Raw genomic sequence first — 14,520 nt, forward strand, 5'->3', positions numbered from 1 at the left:
TAATTTGCATATGACTATAAACTGGATTTCAGAGCAACTAGGTATCAATCCAAGCAGTGGTATTTGAAAGTCAGACACAGAGTTGGATGTGTGCTTGTCAAGGTTGGGGTATTCAAGTGGAAAAATACGACTTACTACAAGGCGCCTATTTCTGGCCGGTCCTTAAAATTTTGCGCAATAAGATGGGACAAGTGGGAACAGTCAGAGGAAAAATAGGCTCTACATTTCCTCCCACCCTTTCCATTTGTTACCACCAGCAATGCAGGACTGGTGCTAATTTGTTGAAAGGAGGTGCTATGACCATTGCTCCATGCTTCCTCTTCTCATTAGAATCACCCAATGGAAAAGGAAAAGAGAAAGAGTGAGCTGCCCTACAGCCACTAAAATCAGCTGTATCTGGCTAATCCTGGATTAACATATCAGAGCAACAAGTGAAAGGAGGTTTCTCAGTGATGAAAAGTTGCTAATGCATGCGCATCATTCGTAGATGGATTTCTAAACTGCTCATTTCCTCCTTGAGATCATTTGCATCAGCTGCTCTCCCACAGTGCAGGTTGGTGGCTGGGCCTGGCTGGGGGCAGGAGAACTGATGGCTGTATCCCAGAATCCCTGCTGGCTTTGCTTTACTATGAACCATGACCACGAGTATGTAAACACTGACTTTAAACAGTGCACATTGGCACCTGGACATGATTTCTTACATTTGCCTTTATTCCTCTGATTTAACGATATGGAAAACAGACTAGCTTGTGGTTCAGCTACAGAGTGGGCTGTACTTGCAGATAACAAAACAGCAGCAAACTCTCTCCCTAAATCTTCATTCCTCCAGCTCTGCAGAGCTGACTCACTCCCCAAGGGCACTCCTCAGCAATGCCATTATATTGTCTTCATACTGCTCCCTAGCAGTTACTTGGGAGCCTTCACCAAGTTTTGGTTAACCCTCCTGATTCGCTTACTGTGGTGGTGCAGAACTGTTTTATTAGATTTTTGTAAGAAGTTTATGTTATGGTTCGTTTCACTGTATCCCCAATTCTGTATCCCTTTTGTGTTGTCTGTATATTAAGGTATTTTGTGTCAATCATCCCATACCTCACATGACATGTAACATCCCCTCTGCCCCAACCCCCCTCTCTGGGGCAGCTTGTCAGTCACTCCCGGGGTCCCTCCCAGATTGTGAAATCTCCGTGAGAGAGCTTCAGGTGATAGGCAGCCTGGGGGGAATTCCTTTGGCTCTGGATTTTAGTGGTCTGAAGCTTGGGGGTGGGTACACCTTGTTACCCCCTGAAACCCCTGATTTGTGGTCTTTTTTGTATCCTCCCTGGGACCCTCCCCCGCTTATAGGGGGTGGGAGGGAGGAGCAAACTCTCTCAGCCGCCAGGTTCTCAGCCTGGAAGCTCTCAGCCGCTCGCCTCGGAGCTTGGAGATCTCTGCTAATAAACATCCTTTAACCTGCTAAGCTGAGAGCCAACCTTTTCTCTTCTGCTGCTGTTGACTGTCACCTTTGGGTCCAGCTGCCAAGCCGAGAAGCCAAAACGAACTGGAAACTTTGTGTCTGTGTTGACCCGAGCTAGCTGGCGGTTAGCTCCCACCCGGAGCGGGGACACAACCGGACAGCTTACCTCAGCAGGAATAGAGAAGAGTTACATATTTGCAGCATTTTACTGGACTCTGAAGTATTTATACACAAGATTTTCAGTAATTTGATAAATAGAGCACAAGGAAGCTTAAATATTAGCAGAGGTTGAATTGTCTTTGAACTAAAGGACTCTAATTATTTTTGAATTTGTTCCTACTTTTTCTAAACATGGACAACCTATATCCTTCCATGTTTTACACAAGATAGTATATAGCTTTATGTATCTCTGAAGACGCTTCATTTTTCTCCCATAGTAAAGCAAAAATGTGAAAAGTGAACAGATTATTTATTACTGATTACTACAAGAAAATTTGCTTCTTTTCTTGTGAGGTGTAAAAACTATCTGTGGTTGGAAATAGGAAATCAACCACAGAAAGAAGAAATAGAAAGCCAAAGTACTTGTCTTCACTTAAAAAGCCTAAAGGGAATGTTAGAAAAGGTGGAGCATGACTCTTCTCAGAGGCCTTGAGTAAAAGAACAAGAGGCAATGTCACAGACTGCAGCAATGGAAATTTTAGCTGCGCATCAGAAGAAAAAAATTCTCAATGAGAATTGTTTAGAAATAGAGAAGTTGTGAAACTTTCATCCTTTAAGACTTCTAAAACTTGACTTGGTAAAACTCTGGGAAACATGATAGAACTTTTAAGTTTGTGCTGCTTTGAGCAGGAGACCGGATTAAGTGACCTTGAAAGGGCTCTTCCAGCGTGAATAAGTCTGTGATTTTGTAAGTCTAAGTTATCTTATATTTCCAGTTATTTGTTGTGGGTAGGAGAGAAAGTGTTCCGAAACCTTTCATTTCCCTTAAAACTTCTGGCAGAAAACAACCTGATTACATATTTGCCTTTAGTTTACATTTTAATAACTACAGCAAATTCAGTTCTTTGTATCGTATTTAACAATTTCAAATAAGTGCATTTTTTGAACTTATTCTTTCATGTTCTCCCTGTTGCAGTACAGGGCAATATAGGAAAGAAAGTAACATGATTTGAATTTGAAGAAACTATTTTTTTTTTTTTTTTAATAATTAAGAATAGTTGCTCAGACCTGTAGAATGAATAATGAGGAACGACAGAATGACAGTTTGACTACACCTAGTGATCTATGTACATATCACTTCTGTGCTTAGAGATCTTAAATGGCAGAGTTCTGTACCTAACCTTTCTTATTCTTACTCTACATGTTTTCAGATCAGAACTGAAGTACAGGATTTACATTCATATTTGTTATTAAACTTTTTCTGACTGCTGGAGTATATGGAGTAAGATCCAGTATGGCAGCCTCACTCAAACGCCAAAACTTCATCTCTGAAATAGGTTATGTGGTACAAAGATTAAAGAAAAATATACAGTTGTGACTTCATAATTAAAAGATATATAAAAATGAATGTACAAGAGAGCTAAATCATGCTTAGCCAAGCAATCTGAATTCTGGCATTTCTTGATACAGGAGTGTTTGAATTTCCAACACCTAATTTTGTATCTAAAGTATATAAGTACAACCTAATGATTTAATAGTGAAAACATAAATATTGTATGTTAGGTTTAAATAAGGAAAATGCCAAGAATGCCAGAAAAACAGAAAGCAAGTCCATTTTGACAGTTAAAATAAGCTTTTCAGAAGTGTACTCTTGGTCATATTCACATAGTACTCTGGGGACTACAGTAAAGTGATTCCGGGGCTCAGCCAGGTGACAGTAAGAGAACTCTTGGATCTGGTCATACAAATAGAGTTTCATGCAGAGAGAACCAGAAGTACTGACTCAAGGATGGGACCCTGTGCAGCAAGGGCTGCTTTGGACCCTGAGGCCCCACGGGTTCCCCTTGTTCAGGACCCCAAACCCAGCCTCTGCTTTGAGTTCCAGCAACTGGCAGCAACAGTGTCTCCACTCCCATGCTTGCAATGGGACCAGTGCAACCTCAGGAAAGGCTTTCTTTCAGCAAAAAATGTTTACTCATATCAAAAATAAAAATAAGGAATATGAGAGTTCTTATTCTGCTTATTCTGCTTGTGGTGTCATTAGACATCATTAGGGAAAGCTTTCAAATGCCTCGAATCAAGAGTGCTGTTCTTAATCATGTGCGTATTATCTGTTCTGAGATAGCAGAATCTGTCTCCTTGTGTACTTTCCTGGGTTTAAAAAATCACAGGAGTATTACATTTTCTCAGAAATGTTTTCTTTTTTTTTTTTTTTTTTTTTTTTTTTTTGTTTCACTAGTGTACTTCAGATGTGCCTCATTCAAGATAAGAGGTTGTTTTTCATGTGCTACATTTGCTTAGCCACAAGCCAAAGTAAATATTACCAAGTCCTGGCACCTAAAAGTCCTACTTATAGAAAGTATGGCAGTCATCAGTAAGCAAAACAGCACACAGACTAATTAAATATTTTTGAAGAATAATACTGAAAAGTAAGTCTGCGAAGTGGATTTTCTAGGCATTTAATCACAGATCCACATAAAAATCAAGTTTAAGAACAAGTGATTGTACTTCCTCTTTGTTACAAACCTTTCTTTCAAAGCCATAAATATTCCATCTTGCTGTGATAGAGTTTCTGTGAAGATAACTGTGCCTCAAGGACAGAAAATACTTTGTGTGACACCATTTTCCACAAGATATCTATGATTGTGAAGGTGTATAATGCAAACAGATTTACATGGACATTCACAAATAGTCCTTGAATCTCCTCAGTCTCTTTAGAGATGCTTATCTCATTGTTCTAAAAATTTCTGAGTCTTTACAGGCCTGTTTCAGTATATTAGGAGAAGCTGTAAAAATGTCATGACCTCCACCCACACAAGTAAAATAAGTATATTTACAATTGAAATGTGTCCTTTCCATTGACTCAGCAGGTGATGATGGAAAAATTGTACACATAGAATAAAACTTTCCCAAAACTTTGGAAAAAAAACCTTCCTTATTTTTATTTTGTTTGGTAGCAAGCTATAAATAATAACAACAATAAAACATATAAAAATAAACTATGCCCATCTGAACTATTATTAGGCTGTAATTTTAACCTATCAATTCTTAAAGCCATGCTGCACAGGATCCTCTCTCATGCTTTACAACCTCAGAGGCATCCCTCTGGTACTTGCCTAAAGGTTGTCTTTTATCCTCTGTTTAGAATTAGTTCAAATCCAGAGCTTTTCTCAAGGTTCTACATGCCATTCCAAACAAAGAAAATGCCCAGATTTATCCCCACAGATTTAAATTTGCAGTTATTCCCAGATGAAAATATAAATAATAAAACAGATTCAGTGCAAGATTTATGAATGTGCCTGAGAAATATTATACTGGAAATTATCTATACTGTAAGATACCTACAACTGTAAAACAGCCAGAGCCTCTGAAGGATCTAGAATGGGGGGATACATTATATCAACCTGAACAGTTGGGTATCTGCATTAAATGTGTATTTCTAAGTGCTAGATCTTGTAGAATATTTCCCATGTGGGGAAGTCTTGACATATCATTTGAGTTGAAAAGGAGAATGATGCACCACATGTGAATTAGATCTTATGTAGATAATGAGTGGATATTTTTCAAAAAAAAATAAAAATCCATTTTTCTTGGAACTTTTCTCCCTCTCTTTACCAACTCTGGTGCTCTGAAAGCCAATTGAAGTGGAAAGAATATACTCTACTGGGTATTTCAAGGCAGATCATATCACTGGAGCAAATAATACATCTAGAGGCCAAACAAAAAATTAAACTGCGTTCAAATATAGATCTGAACCCTATGGTTGTTTGGGAAACATTCTAGATGACAATTTCTAGACTTCCGAAAAAAATAATTTCAATATTTGTGGCCCATTTTTATTCCAACTAGCACTTACTAGTGTTCTTATGCTGTTTTTATACCCAGTGCTCAAACAGCTACTTCTCCTTTCACCATTTTTTGCCACCCCCATTCACTTCCAGAGGAGAGAGAAGCAAACCAACATTTACAAGTTTAGGATTGCAGGTGGCTGAAACGAGCAGGTGGAAAGAGGGTGGATTAGGTTGAATATAATTGTGCAACAGGTGCCGGGTTTGTAATATATGTTAGTTCTCCTGGCAACAAAGAAAGAATTTTGACCAAATAAAAGATAATATATGCAAGTTCTTTTATTTGCTATGTTTTTGCCAAGCTTTTAATGAGATTGGGCCTGCCTAAAAGCATAAAACCAGGAAAGTGTAACATTTTACCTGCAGAAAATTACTTTACACCCTCAGGAAATGAAATTCTGATCCTTTTGAAGTCAGCATCTTTTGAAGAAATGGAATACATGGGGATGAAACACCTTTCTCTAGTTGCTTTTTGTACTTTGGGGATGATTTGAAAGAAACAACAGGCAAGGAAGAATCCCTGCCTCATTTACTCTTCCTATAATTGTGTTTAACCTTCTACATAATAAGGTATCAGTAACTCACAAAGGATCAGAGGATTACATCTGTAATCTACAGTTGGGCTAAACTCCCTATAATCAGGAACAAAATTTAAAATCTGAGTCAAGAAGAGAATGCAATGTGTTTGACACAAGGGATTCTCCTTGATGGTCAGTTTATAGCATTGTGAGCATAATTCAACAATATCTAGAATCACTTGAAGCATATTACACTAAAAAGTAATTGTTGCCACTGCTGATCTTTTATCCCAAAAATTGCCAGCTTTCTGGGAGCACCTTAGAAAGTAGGAGTGTTGTTTTGAAGCCATTACCAACTGCCACTTTATGCATTATCACACTGCCAATAAAACTCTATAAATGTGTCATTCTTAGGAAAATATATTTTTCCTATGGATTTTTACTGTGTATAAGCATTCAAGGAAAACAATTTTACCAGAAGCACAAACTCAAAAAAACACTGATGAAGCCAAATGGCAATCTATTCTGGCATCCCTGTTTACATCTTAATTTAATGAAAGGCGCCTTCTTTTACAACTATCGTACTAAGTATAAGACCCCTGAAAGGAATCCAGCTAAGTAACAGCAAGTTAAAAGGTACAACAAATATTTGTTTGCCCCTGAGATAGCAATGTTTTGTATTCATGAAATAATTAATTAATGTCTCTCACGTGGGTGAAATTTGCATTGCAGGACTACTGAGGGGGACAAAAAGAGGTAATTTTCTTTTAAAGAATATATACAATTATTGTTGTGGGCATCAGAATGTACATGCTCATTACTTTCAGGTTTAAAAATTTCTAACATATCCAGAATACTCCAAATTTCCATCATACCATAACATTCATTTAGGTAACACTAAAAGAATGGGTAAAACAGAGCCCAGCCTGGGGCATGTTAAAGAGCTGATGGCTTAAATGTATCCAGTGGTAAATTACCTTTGAAAGGTCTCCAGCCTCCAAATAGAAGCAGATAACAAACACATTCCATGTAACCCAAAGGACCAGCCAGATAGCATACTGTAGGGAGGAAGAGAGAAACACAGAATTACAGTTCCACTCTCAACTGAGTTAAACTTAGTTCATTAGCTCAATCCAAGACAAAACCAGATTATAAGTATAGTGCCTATGAATAAAAATGTCACACGTAAGAGGGAATCACAAATAAATTTTTCCTTTTCCCTGACACAGTGTTGAGTGACTTAGTGAGTACTCAGTCACACCAGAAAACCTGCATCTCAGGAAAGAGTTGATAAATCTGATATTTGAATTTGACACTAATTTGTATTTTTTTCTTTTTGTTCAAATGGGTAATGCTACAATAGAGAGGCATGTAATTTCAATTATATTACTTATCATTAGTAGCTATTATATTATTGTATTAACTATATTAGAAGTGCAGAACTGATAATTCAAATATAACTTACTAAATAACAGCGTAATTAAACTAGCATTGTGTTTTTTCAACACTTCAGATTTAGTCTCAAGAAATCAAGCATATATATAACCTGAAGAAAATCTATCTATCTATTATCTATCTATCGACCAATTTTTTGCAGTATTTCTACAAAATATGGTGGAATTTGTTCATGACACCTGCCTCTATCAATTTATTTTGTGGCTTTCCAAAGCACAGGTCATAATTACTCAACACCTTCAAGAGTCAGACTGCATTTTAAATTGCCAGTTTCTTTGAGATTTTTTTTTTTTTTTCATTTTGTCTTAGCGTGTATAGGAGAAGTGTTCATATTTAAGCAATAGATAACGTTAGTCATTGGTAGTTGGCAAACGTCTTATTCATGTATCTGATGTGAATAATGGGATACATTTTTTCTCTCATTCTGTCCGCTATTCTGCTTCTCTTTTGTATTCATAAGACCTAATGTGCTAGGACTGGAAAGTACATTCCCCTGCTGTAATGCTGGAGGATCCTGTATAATAAAGTTTGATCTGTTGTTGCTAGTCTTATCTGATTGTATTTAAGAACTTCCCTTGACAAATTATTCCATCATCTAATATCAGGATCTTCAAATGCTTTTCTGATGGTTGTTGCAGCCATCCTCTAGTTCATAATTAAATTCTGCATGTTTGTTTAATTCATTCCACAATTGCATACATGTGAAATATGACACAATAGGACACCATTCCCTACCTGTTATAGCTGAGAGCTGCTTTCTCTTTCCATTCCACACCACTGCTCACAAGTATTTACAGACTTACTCTTCATGTCTTGTAGCCTTTTCTCCAAACCATACTGATTACATTTTGATAGCTCCTTTTCTAAATCAGGAAACGCTATTTTCTGCACACCTCCACATGTTCACCTTCTGAATAAGCAGACTATATTTTGGACTGTATACTATGCATTCCACACAAAAAAATACATGACAAACTATTGTTTGTCATGAATGACAATCTCTTTATCTTCATTCAGTATTAACATATGCAGGATTCTTCTTGCATTTCTCTTGCAAGTGATGTTCTGCATTACACTGTCTATTATTCAACATGCCATTCTCAACCTAATCCTCTAAATACTATGAAAATAAAACAATTCTGCCATTTCCCAGGATCTAAAGTGAGACTATATCCAATATTTAGACCTGTTCTAACTTCTTATTTCTATAGATAACTAAATAATTTCCAGTCAGCCTAGCTATTAGTTGGACCATGTTCAGATTTTAAAAAGTTATGATAAAAATAGTTTTGATTTAATGGAAGCTAACACAGCCATAAATGCTTGAATTGCTTTATACAGAAGTAATTTCAAGTAATTTAAAGCATAGAGATTACATATACTTTATAGGTCAGCTCTTTCTGGTCACAGATGACAGATTTATTTAGGTCAGGAGAACTCTCTGGAGGTCACCTGGACCAATCTCTGCTCAAAGCACAAGCAGCATGGATCAAGTTTTGCAGGGATTTATCCAGTTGAGGTCAAAATATCTCCAGAGGTGGCCCAGCTAATCCACATCTACACTTTGAATGCAGCCTGCTAATAAAACTTTGGAAAATAGGAGCCTAGTTCAGCTGGAGAGTCTTAACAAACTCAATTTTTTTAAACAAAACTCTAGACATTAAACATATTAAACATTTCATTTTCCTGTAGCATTCTCACAGTACACTCCTTCACATATAACATGGAGTTTTATAACTACAAAACAAGAAAATAAAACTTTAATTTAGATTCAATAGCCTTAATCTGGCTTTGTTAACCAACTTTGTAGCATTTTAACTTGTTGGGTTTTGCCAATTATTGTAAAACTGTAATGTTATTTATTCTCATGTAGCTAATAAACACTCCTTCTGACACATGAAGATAACTGGATTTCTTATAGTGAAAATTCAAAATACTGCATTTAGAGTGGTTTCTCAAAGATACAAAATGTGCAGTTTCTGTTCCCTTTGACAAATCTTTTGTGCTCCATAACAATTTAAGCAAATCGGACAAAAGAATACAAGAAGATTCAAAATACTTTATCAACAGAATTTTCAGGAAAATGGGACAAATGGGAATGGACACTATTAAGTCCTTATACAGAGAAAGACTTACAAGATCACCCCTTATCAGTCAACATGAAGGGGGAAAAATGTGGGAGAGAGAGACACTGGAAACTAGGTTTCATTAGGTCAGCTCTTCACGACACAACATGTCCCATTGGATGTAAGCAACAGCTGATTAACAAGCTCAACATGAACAGGACATTCAACAGAACACTCCAAGGAACTGTGGAACTGCTTATGCCAGCAGAGAACCTTATTACATGAAAAAACAAAACTTTTCTTTTTTACTGCCAAGTTTATCACCAAAAACCTGACACATTTGTCTGCCATTTAGATACACTTTTTGTAACAAGAATTTCTTGCTATTGGACTACAGATAAGGGTAAAAATGTTTTTTAAAAATATGTTTTAAACTTCCTCCTTTTTAAATGTTGTAATAAGTACTTGTTGCCTGAATTCTGTGGATAAACACTGAGTTTAGTTGTCTTGAAATACAAGGATGTTTCTGCTTCCCACTGTTTCTTATTTCAGAGGCTTCAGATGTAGCACATCTCTTATCTCTGCATCACATGCAGTCATAAATGTCTCTTGTTTTCTATGTGCTTCAGCAAATTGTTCAAAGAAATTCAGCACTGAAGGTCTGTGACAGAGAACAAATCCCTCTGACACTCTCTATTATATGTATCTAATTAGAAGAACATTTTATAAGAGTTCTTCAAAGGGCTATTGCAGTATTTTTTTTCTCATATGTGGGAGTTCAAGACAGCTGCATTATCTGACAGAAGCCACCACAATGCTACAGCAGTCACATCACAGGAAGACAAGAACTTTGATAAATATACACTTGACCAAGCAGAGAAGGGGCACAGCAATGACAAGGAAGCTTATTTTTATGGAGATCCACACTGGAAAGAGGCATAACTAGAAGGTTAAGACTAAAGACTTGAATAGTAAACATGAATTTATAACCGTCTGCAAAGATTTTTGAAAAGAATAAGGTATTTTATGATTTACTAATACTGTGTAGTTACCTTTGCTATGAATCATCACAAATGAATATAGGATGCAGCTTTTCTTGGGAAATGGAAAACTGAGATATTAAAATACTTGTACCTTTACTGAGAACCTAGACATTTCTCTTTACACTTCTGTCAAAGTTGACGAAGTCATATTATCTCCAAATTACTAAAAGGGAAACTGGAGGTCAAAGACATTACATCACTTCACTTAATGCCTAAGTCAAATGGAAAAATAATCACAAGGCACAAGAAGCAAAGGTTCAGGTAGATCACAAATGCCTTTGATATAAACATGGTCACCAGAGTTCATATCTGTTACTCTTGTCACACTTTGCCAGAAAGAGAAATATGTCCCATACCTTTCAGGCAGAAGTAGTCAGGAACTCGGATAAATATGAGTATTTTAAATTAAAGGGTTTTTTTCTCCCCCCCAGAACTTTACATGGTATTTCTCTTCATTTGGCTCCCAAATTCTTTTCTGATATGTGTGTCAGTTACAACGACATGTCTGAGGGACACATGGGCTGAGACCAACATTGTGCAATTCAGAGCAATTGAATTGTTCTTGTGAATAATGATCTGCTATTTGTTTTGTTTTAGAAATGTACACAATTTTCGTTTTAGATTCTTCCAAATCTGGAAATATTCCCCAAGATCCTTCTGTGCTACATTCAGGATAAAGAAACTCAAGGAATTATTAAAATTATAATTATTACCTTTACCATAGTAATTAAATATGTGACTATTTATGCTATCTGGACAACAATACTTGAGTTGTTCTAAGATTACCTTGAGCTCTGGGAAGAGCATGTCTTTCCAGTAATGCATTAAGAACTGTCGACAATATAATTATCTTTGTTCCTAAAGTTATTTTCCCTAATTTTCTCAGTCTATGAAGACATATCACTTAGAAATACAATTTTCAAACCTATTCAAACTTTTTTTTTTTCAATATTTCAATATTTTTTTCAAACCTATTTTTTCAATATTTTCAAACCTATTTCAAACCCCATCAAATCTGATAAAAAGTGAAATTTTGAATACTTGACATCAATATACTACCTCTGCCTCTTTGTTTCCATACACCTGGAACTGACATAATCATCTAGATTCCCCTGTGAAAAGTCCATCTGAAGCAGAAAGGACATCAGTCTACAGTGGTACTTCACATGGCTGCTTAGTAGGCACCATCTCTGATTTCATCTGTTCTGTGCATTTTGCTTCCTATTCCCATTGACTGAAGCTTTTCCTGGAGAGTGATATGAGCAGCACAACTTGGTGGAGAGCCCAGTTCTAGAACCCAGCAGGAGCCACATAGCAGTGGGAAGCTTCCAGTGCAGAGCAGGACCAGAAACCACAACCTGACTCCAAAGAGCAATCTGAAGTCAAATTCTCACCCACCAGAGATTCAGTGATTGAATGCATGAGGACCAAATGTTTTAAGCCCAACTGCTGCTGTCAGAAACCTAACAAAAAGAGAGACCATGTTCTGCTTTTAATGATTCAGATGAAAGTCTTCCCTGCCCAGCAGTTATCTACAGGCCTCACTGGAAGAGAGCTCAGGGCCAAAACCCGTAGTCTTGACAACAAATAATATTCCTGGCAACAGAGGACTTTGTGCAACCAGTTCAACTTCAATAAATGTTCATTGACTTTCCTGAACCTACTTGCTGAAGCTCTTGAAGAATGACATAATCCTCTGGATTTTTTTTCATTGCTTGTTGATTGTCAGAGCCTGCAGCTTGCACTAGTCTTGCTTGGCTGAATTCTTCCTGTCATTAAGACTTAGACATTTCTTGCTAGGTTTGTTTTTTTTTTTTTCCATTTATTTTTAATCATGGCTATAGTATCAGAGCCCTGTCCATCCTTGTGAGCATGCGTTTCTAAGCAAATATGAATTGATTCTGCAGCATCCATTTTGAGTTGCTGTAGTTTTATGTCTCAAATTGCAATGACAGTCTAGTTTTCTGCTTGTGTTTATCAGGGAATTTTTTAACCCATTGTCATTGTGATTCCTTGACTCTTCATGCTTTCATCAGTCACACTTTTTTTTTTTTTTTTCTCCTTTCCTTTGTTGCCTCAAAAAATCTGCCTGATATTTTATTTCCTTGTCATTACACTTTAATAATTAGTGTCCTCTGCCAAGACTGACTGAAAGATGCTGAACTGATGCATGCATCAGAACTGGTCACTACCAAACAGAAAATTGTTGTTGGAATGTTTGTTTTTTTTTATTCTTGAGAAATCAGTGCCTGCAGATATAGAGCAAATGCTGGTTAAGATTTCTTTCCAGAGGCTTCCATACAACCAATGTTATGTATAATCTTTCAAGCTCCTTGAACTCCTTTATAAGCCTTGATTTTATATTATTTATTAACTCTATTTGCCCCTTGATGTGCATGAGAAGGATTCATAAGCATAAAACGCAGGAGGAAAGGTGAGGCACATTCTAGTCAGGTCATAAATGGATAAAGGCACACCCCAGAGCCCAGTACATAGATATGACTTGCAGTCAGCCCTCAATCCACTCATAGCCAGGGATTTCTAGATTGAGTGGGACTCACTGGGCTTCTTTCTTTTGGTTGCTTCTGTTTTGTTCCCTCTTTGTGCCAGAATTATGGTGGGAACAGAAAGCACAGCAGAGATTTGCTTCTTGTTCTGAAAACTCCTTTTGCATAAAAGGCTCCAACTCCTTTTGCATAAAATAGGTTGAATTTCTACAGAGCACATTACTGTCAGAGTAGTATCCATCTGCCCACATTTAGATGTCTGCAATGCAGATGTCCTCCTCTGAGCAGCACCTAGATTCCCATTACATTCAATTCAGAGGAAAGGCACTTTCGGGGCTTGGTTCATTTCCCAATGTCTGACACAGATCACTCTTCTCTTGCTATTTGGAAAGCCAAACTTGTCAAGGCAAAACTCCCAGTGTCACAGAGCCCATTAAAAATCTTGCACTGATGACATAAAGAATAAGATAATAACACTGCGCTATGCAGATATATACTCCGCCCCCCCCCTCCCCCCCCCCCCCCCCCCCCCCCCCCCCCCCCAAATAAACAAAAATACCAAAGTAATTAAAACAAAACATCACCAGGGTAAAATATCACTGATGGAATGCTGAAGAGACATGTTCTGAGAACTACCATTGCTTATATCCTACATTTCCTGAAGGTCCATTAATGCTTAAGCTTGAATAATTAATTTCTCCATTTCCTGTTTCTTGGATTCACAGCTCTTTAGGTTTTAGTGTAAAAGACTGAGAAAAGGCGCTTTTTTTGGTATTGCATCACCTTCATTTGTTCTTCAGCTTCTAAATCAGTGTCCAGCTATACCACTGAAGATATAACCCACACCACTAAATGACAAACTTCCATTCCAAGAAACCGCAAACAACTCTGGAAATACACCAGCCTATTCAAACAGCTTTCCTAATGAAGATACATAGTATTTTCTCAGTGTAGTCACTCTATTCTTAATAATAATAATAATAATAATAATAAATTTTCTTTCAATATGATGCTATAGGAGTGAATGGCCAAAATGTAGAAGAACTTAGTTTACAGTGTAGCACTGTAGCACTGTAGCACCGTTCAGTCAATATACTATTTAACGACTGGGAATTACAAAGAGTCTGGATCCGCAAATGAAAGTATTTTGGAACTGAGGAGTTACTTATTTAAAAAAAAAAAAAAAAAATTCTTTAAAAAGAAAATATTTCTGCCATTCTTCTTCCAAAAGTGGAGCAAAGGAATTTTCTTCATTAAATGTCAAATCTTTAATCTTTTTTTCTTGTCTTAGTTAGGGGATTGTTGTTGTTGTTGGGTTTGATTTTATTTTGTTTTTTTTGCTTGTTTCTTTGTTTCATTTTGGGGGGCAGATTGGCTGAGATTTAGGTTTCTTCTGCATCAACATGTTACAATTCTTGTGAGTTTTTTTAACAAAAGTGTATTTTATGTATAAAGAAGTTAAGGAAAGACA

At 36.8% G+C, this 14,520-nt stretch overlaps 1 protein-coding gene across 4 annotated transcripts in view; it reads right to left on the reverse strand.

The window, feature by feature from the left end:
• Window positions 1–14,520, reverse strand: part of NKAIN2 (sodium/potassium transporting ATPase interacting 2) — a 541,992-nt gene that overhangs the window by 252,471 nt on the left and 275,001 nt on the right. For all 4 annotated transcript variants that reach the window (XM_040060587.1, XM_040060586.1, XM_058420062.1 and 1 more), the window contains exon 3: window positions 6,956–7,036. In XM_040060587.1, the coding sequence (XP_039916521.1) occupies window positions 6,956–7,036 (81 nt within the window). The remainder of the gene's footprint in view (window positions 1–6,955; window positions 7,037–14,520) is intronic.

This window comes from Hirundo rustica, chromosome 3 (assembly GCF_015227805.2).
Source record: "Hirundo rustica isolate bHirRus1 chromosome 3, bHirRus1.pri.v3, whole genome shotgun sequence".
Lineage (NCBI taxonomy): Eukaryota > Metazoa > Chordata > Aves > Passeriformes > Hirundinidae > Hirundo > Hirundo rustica.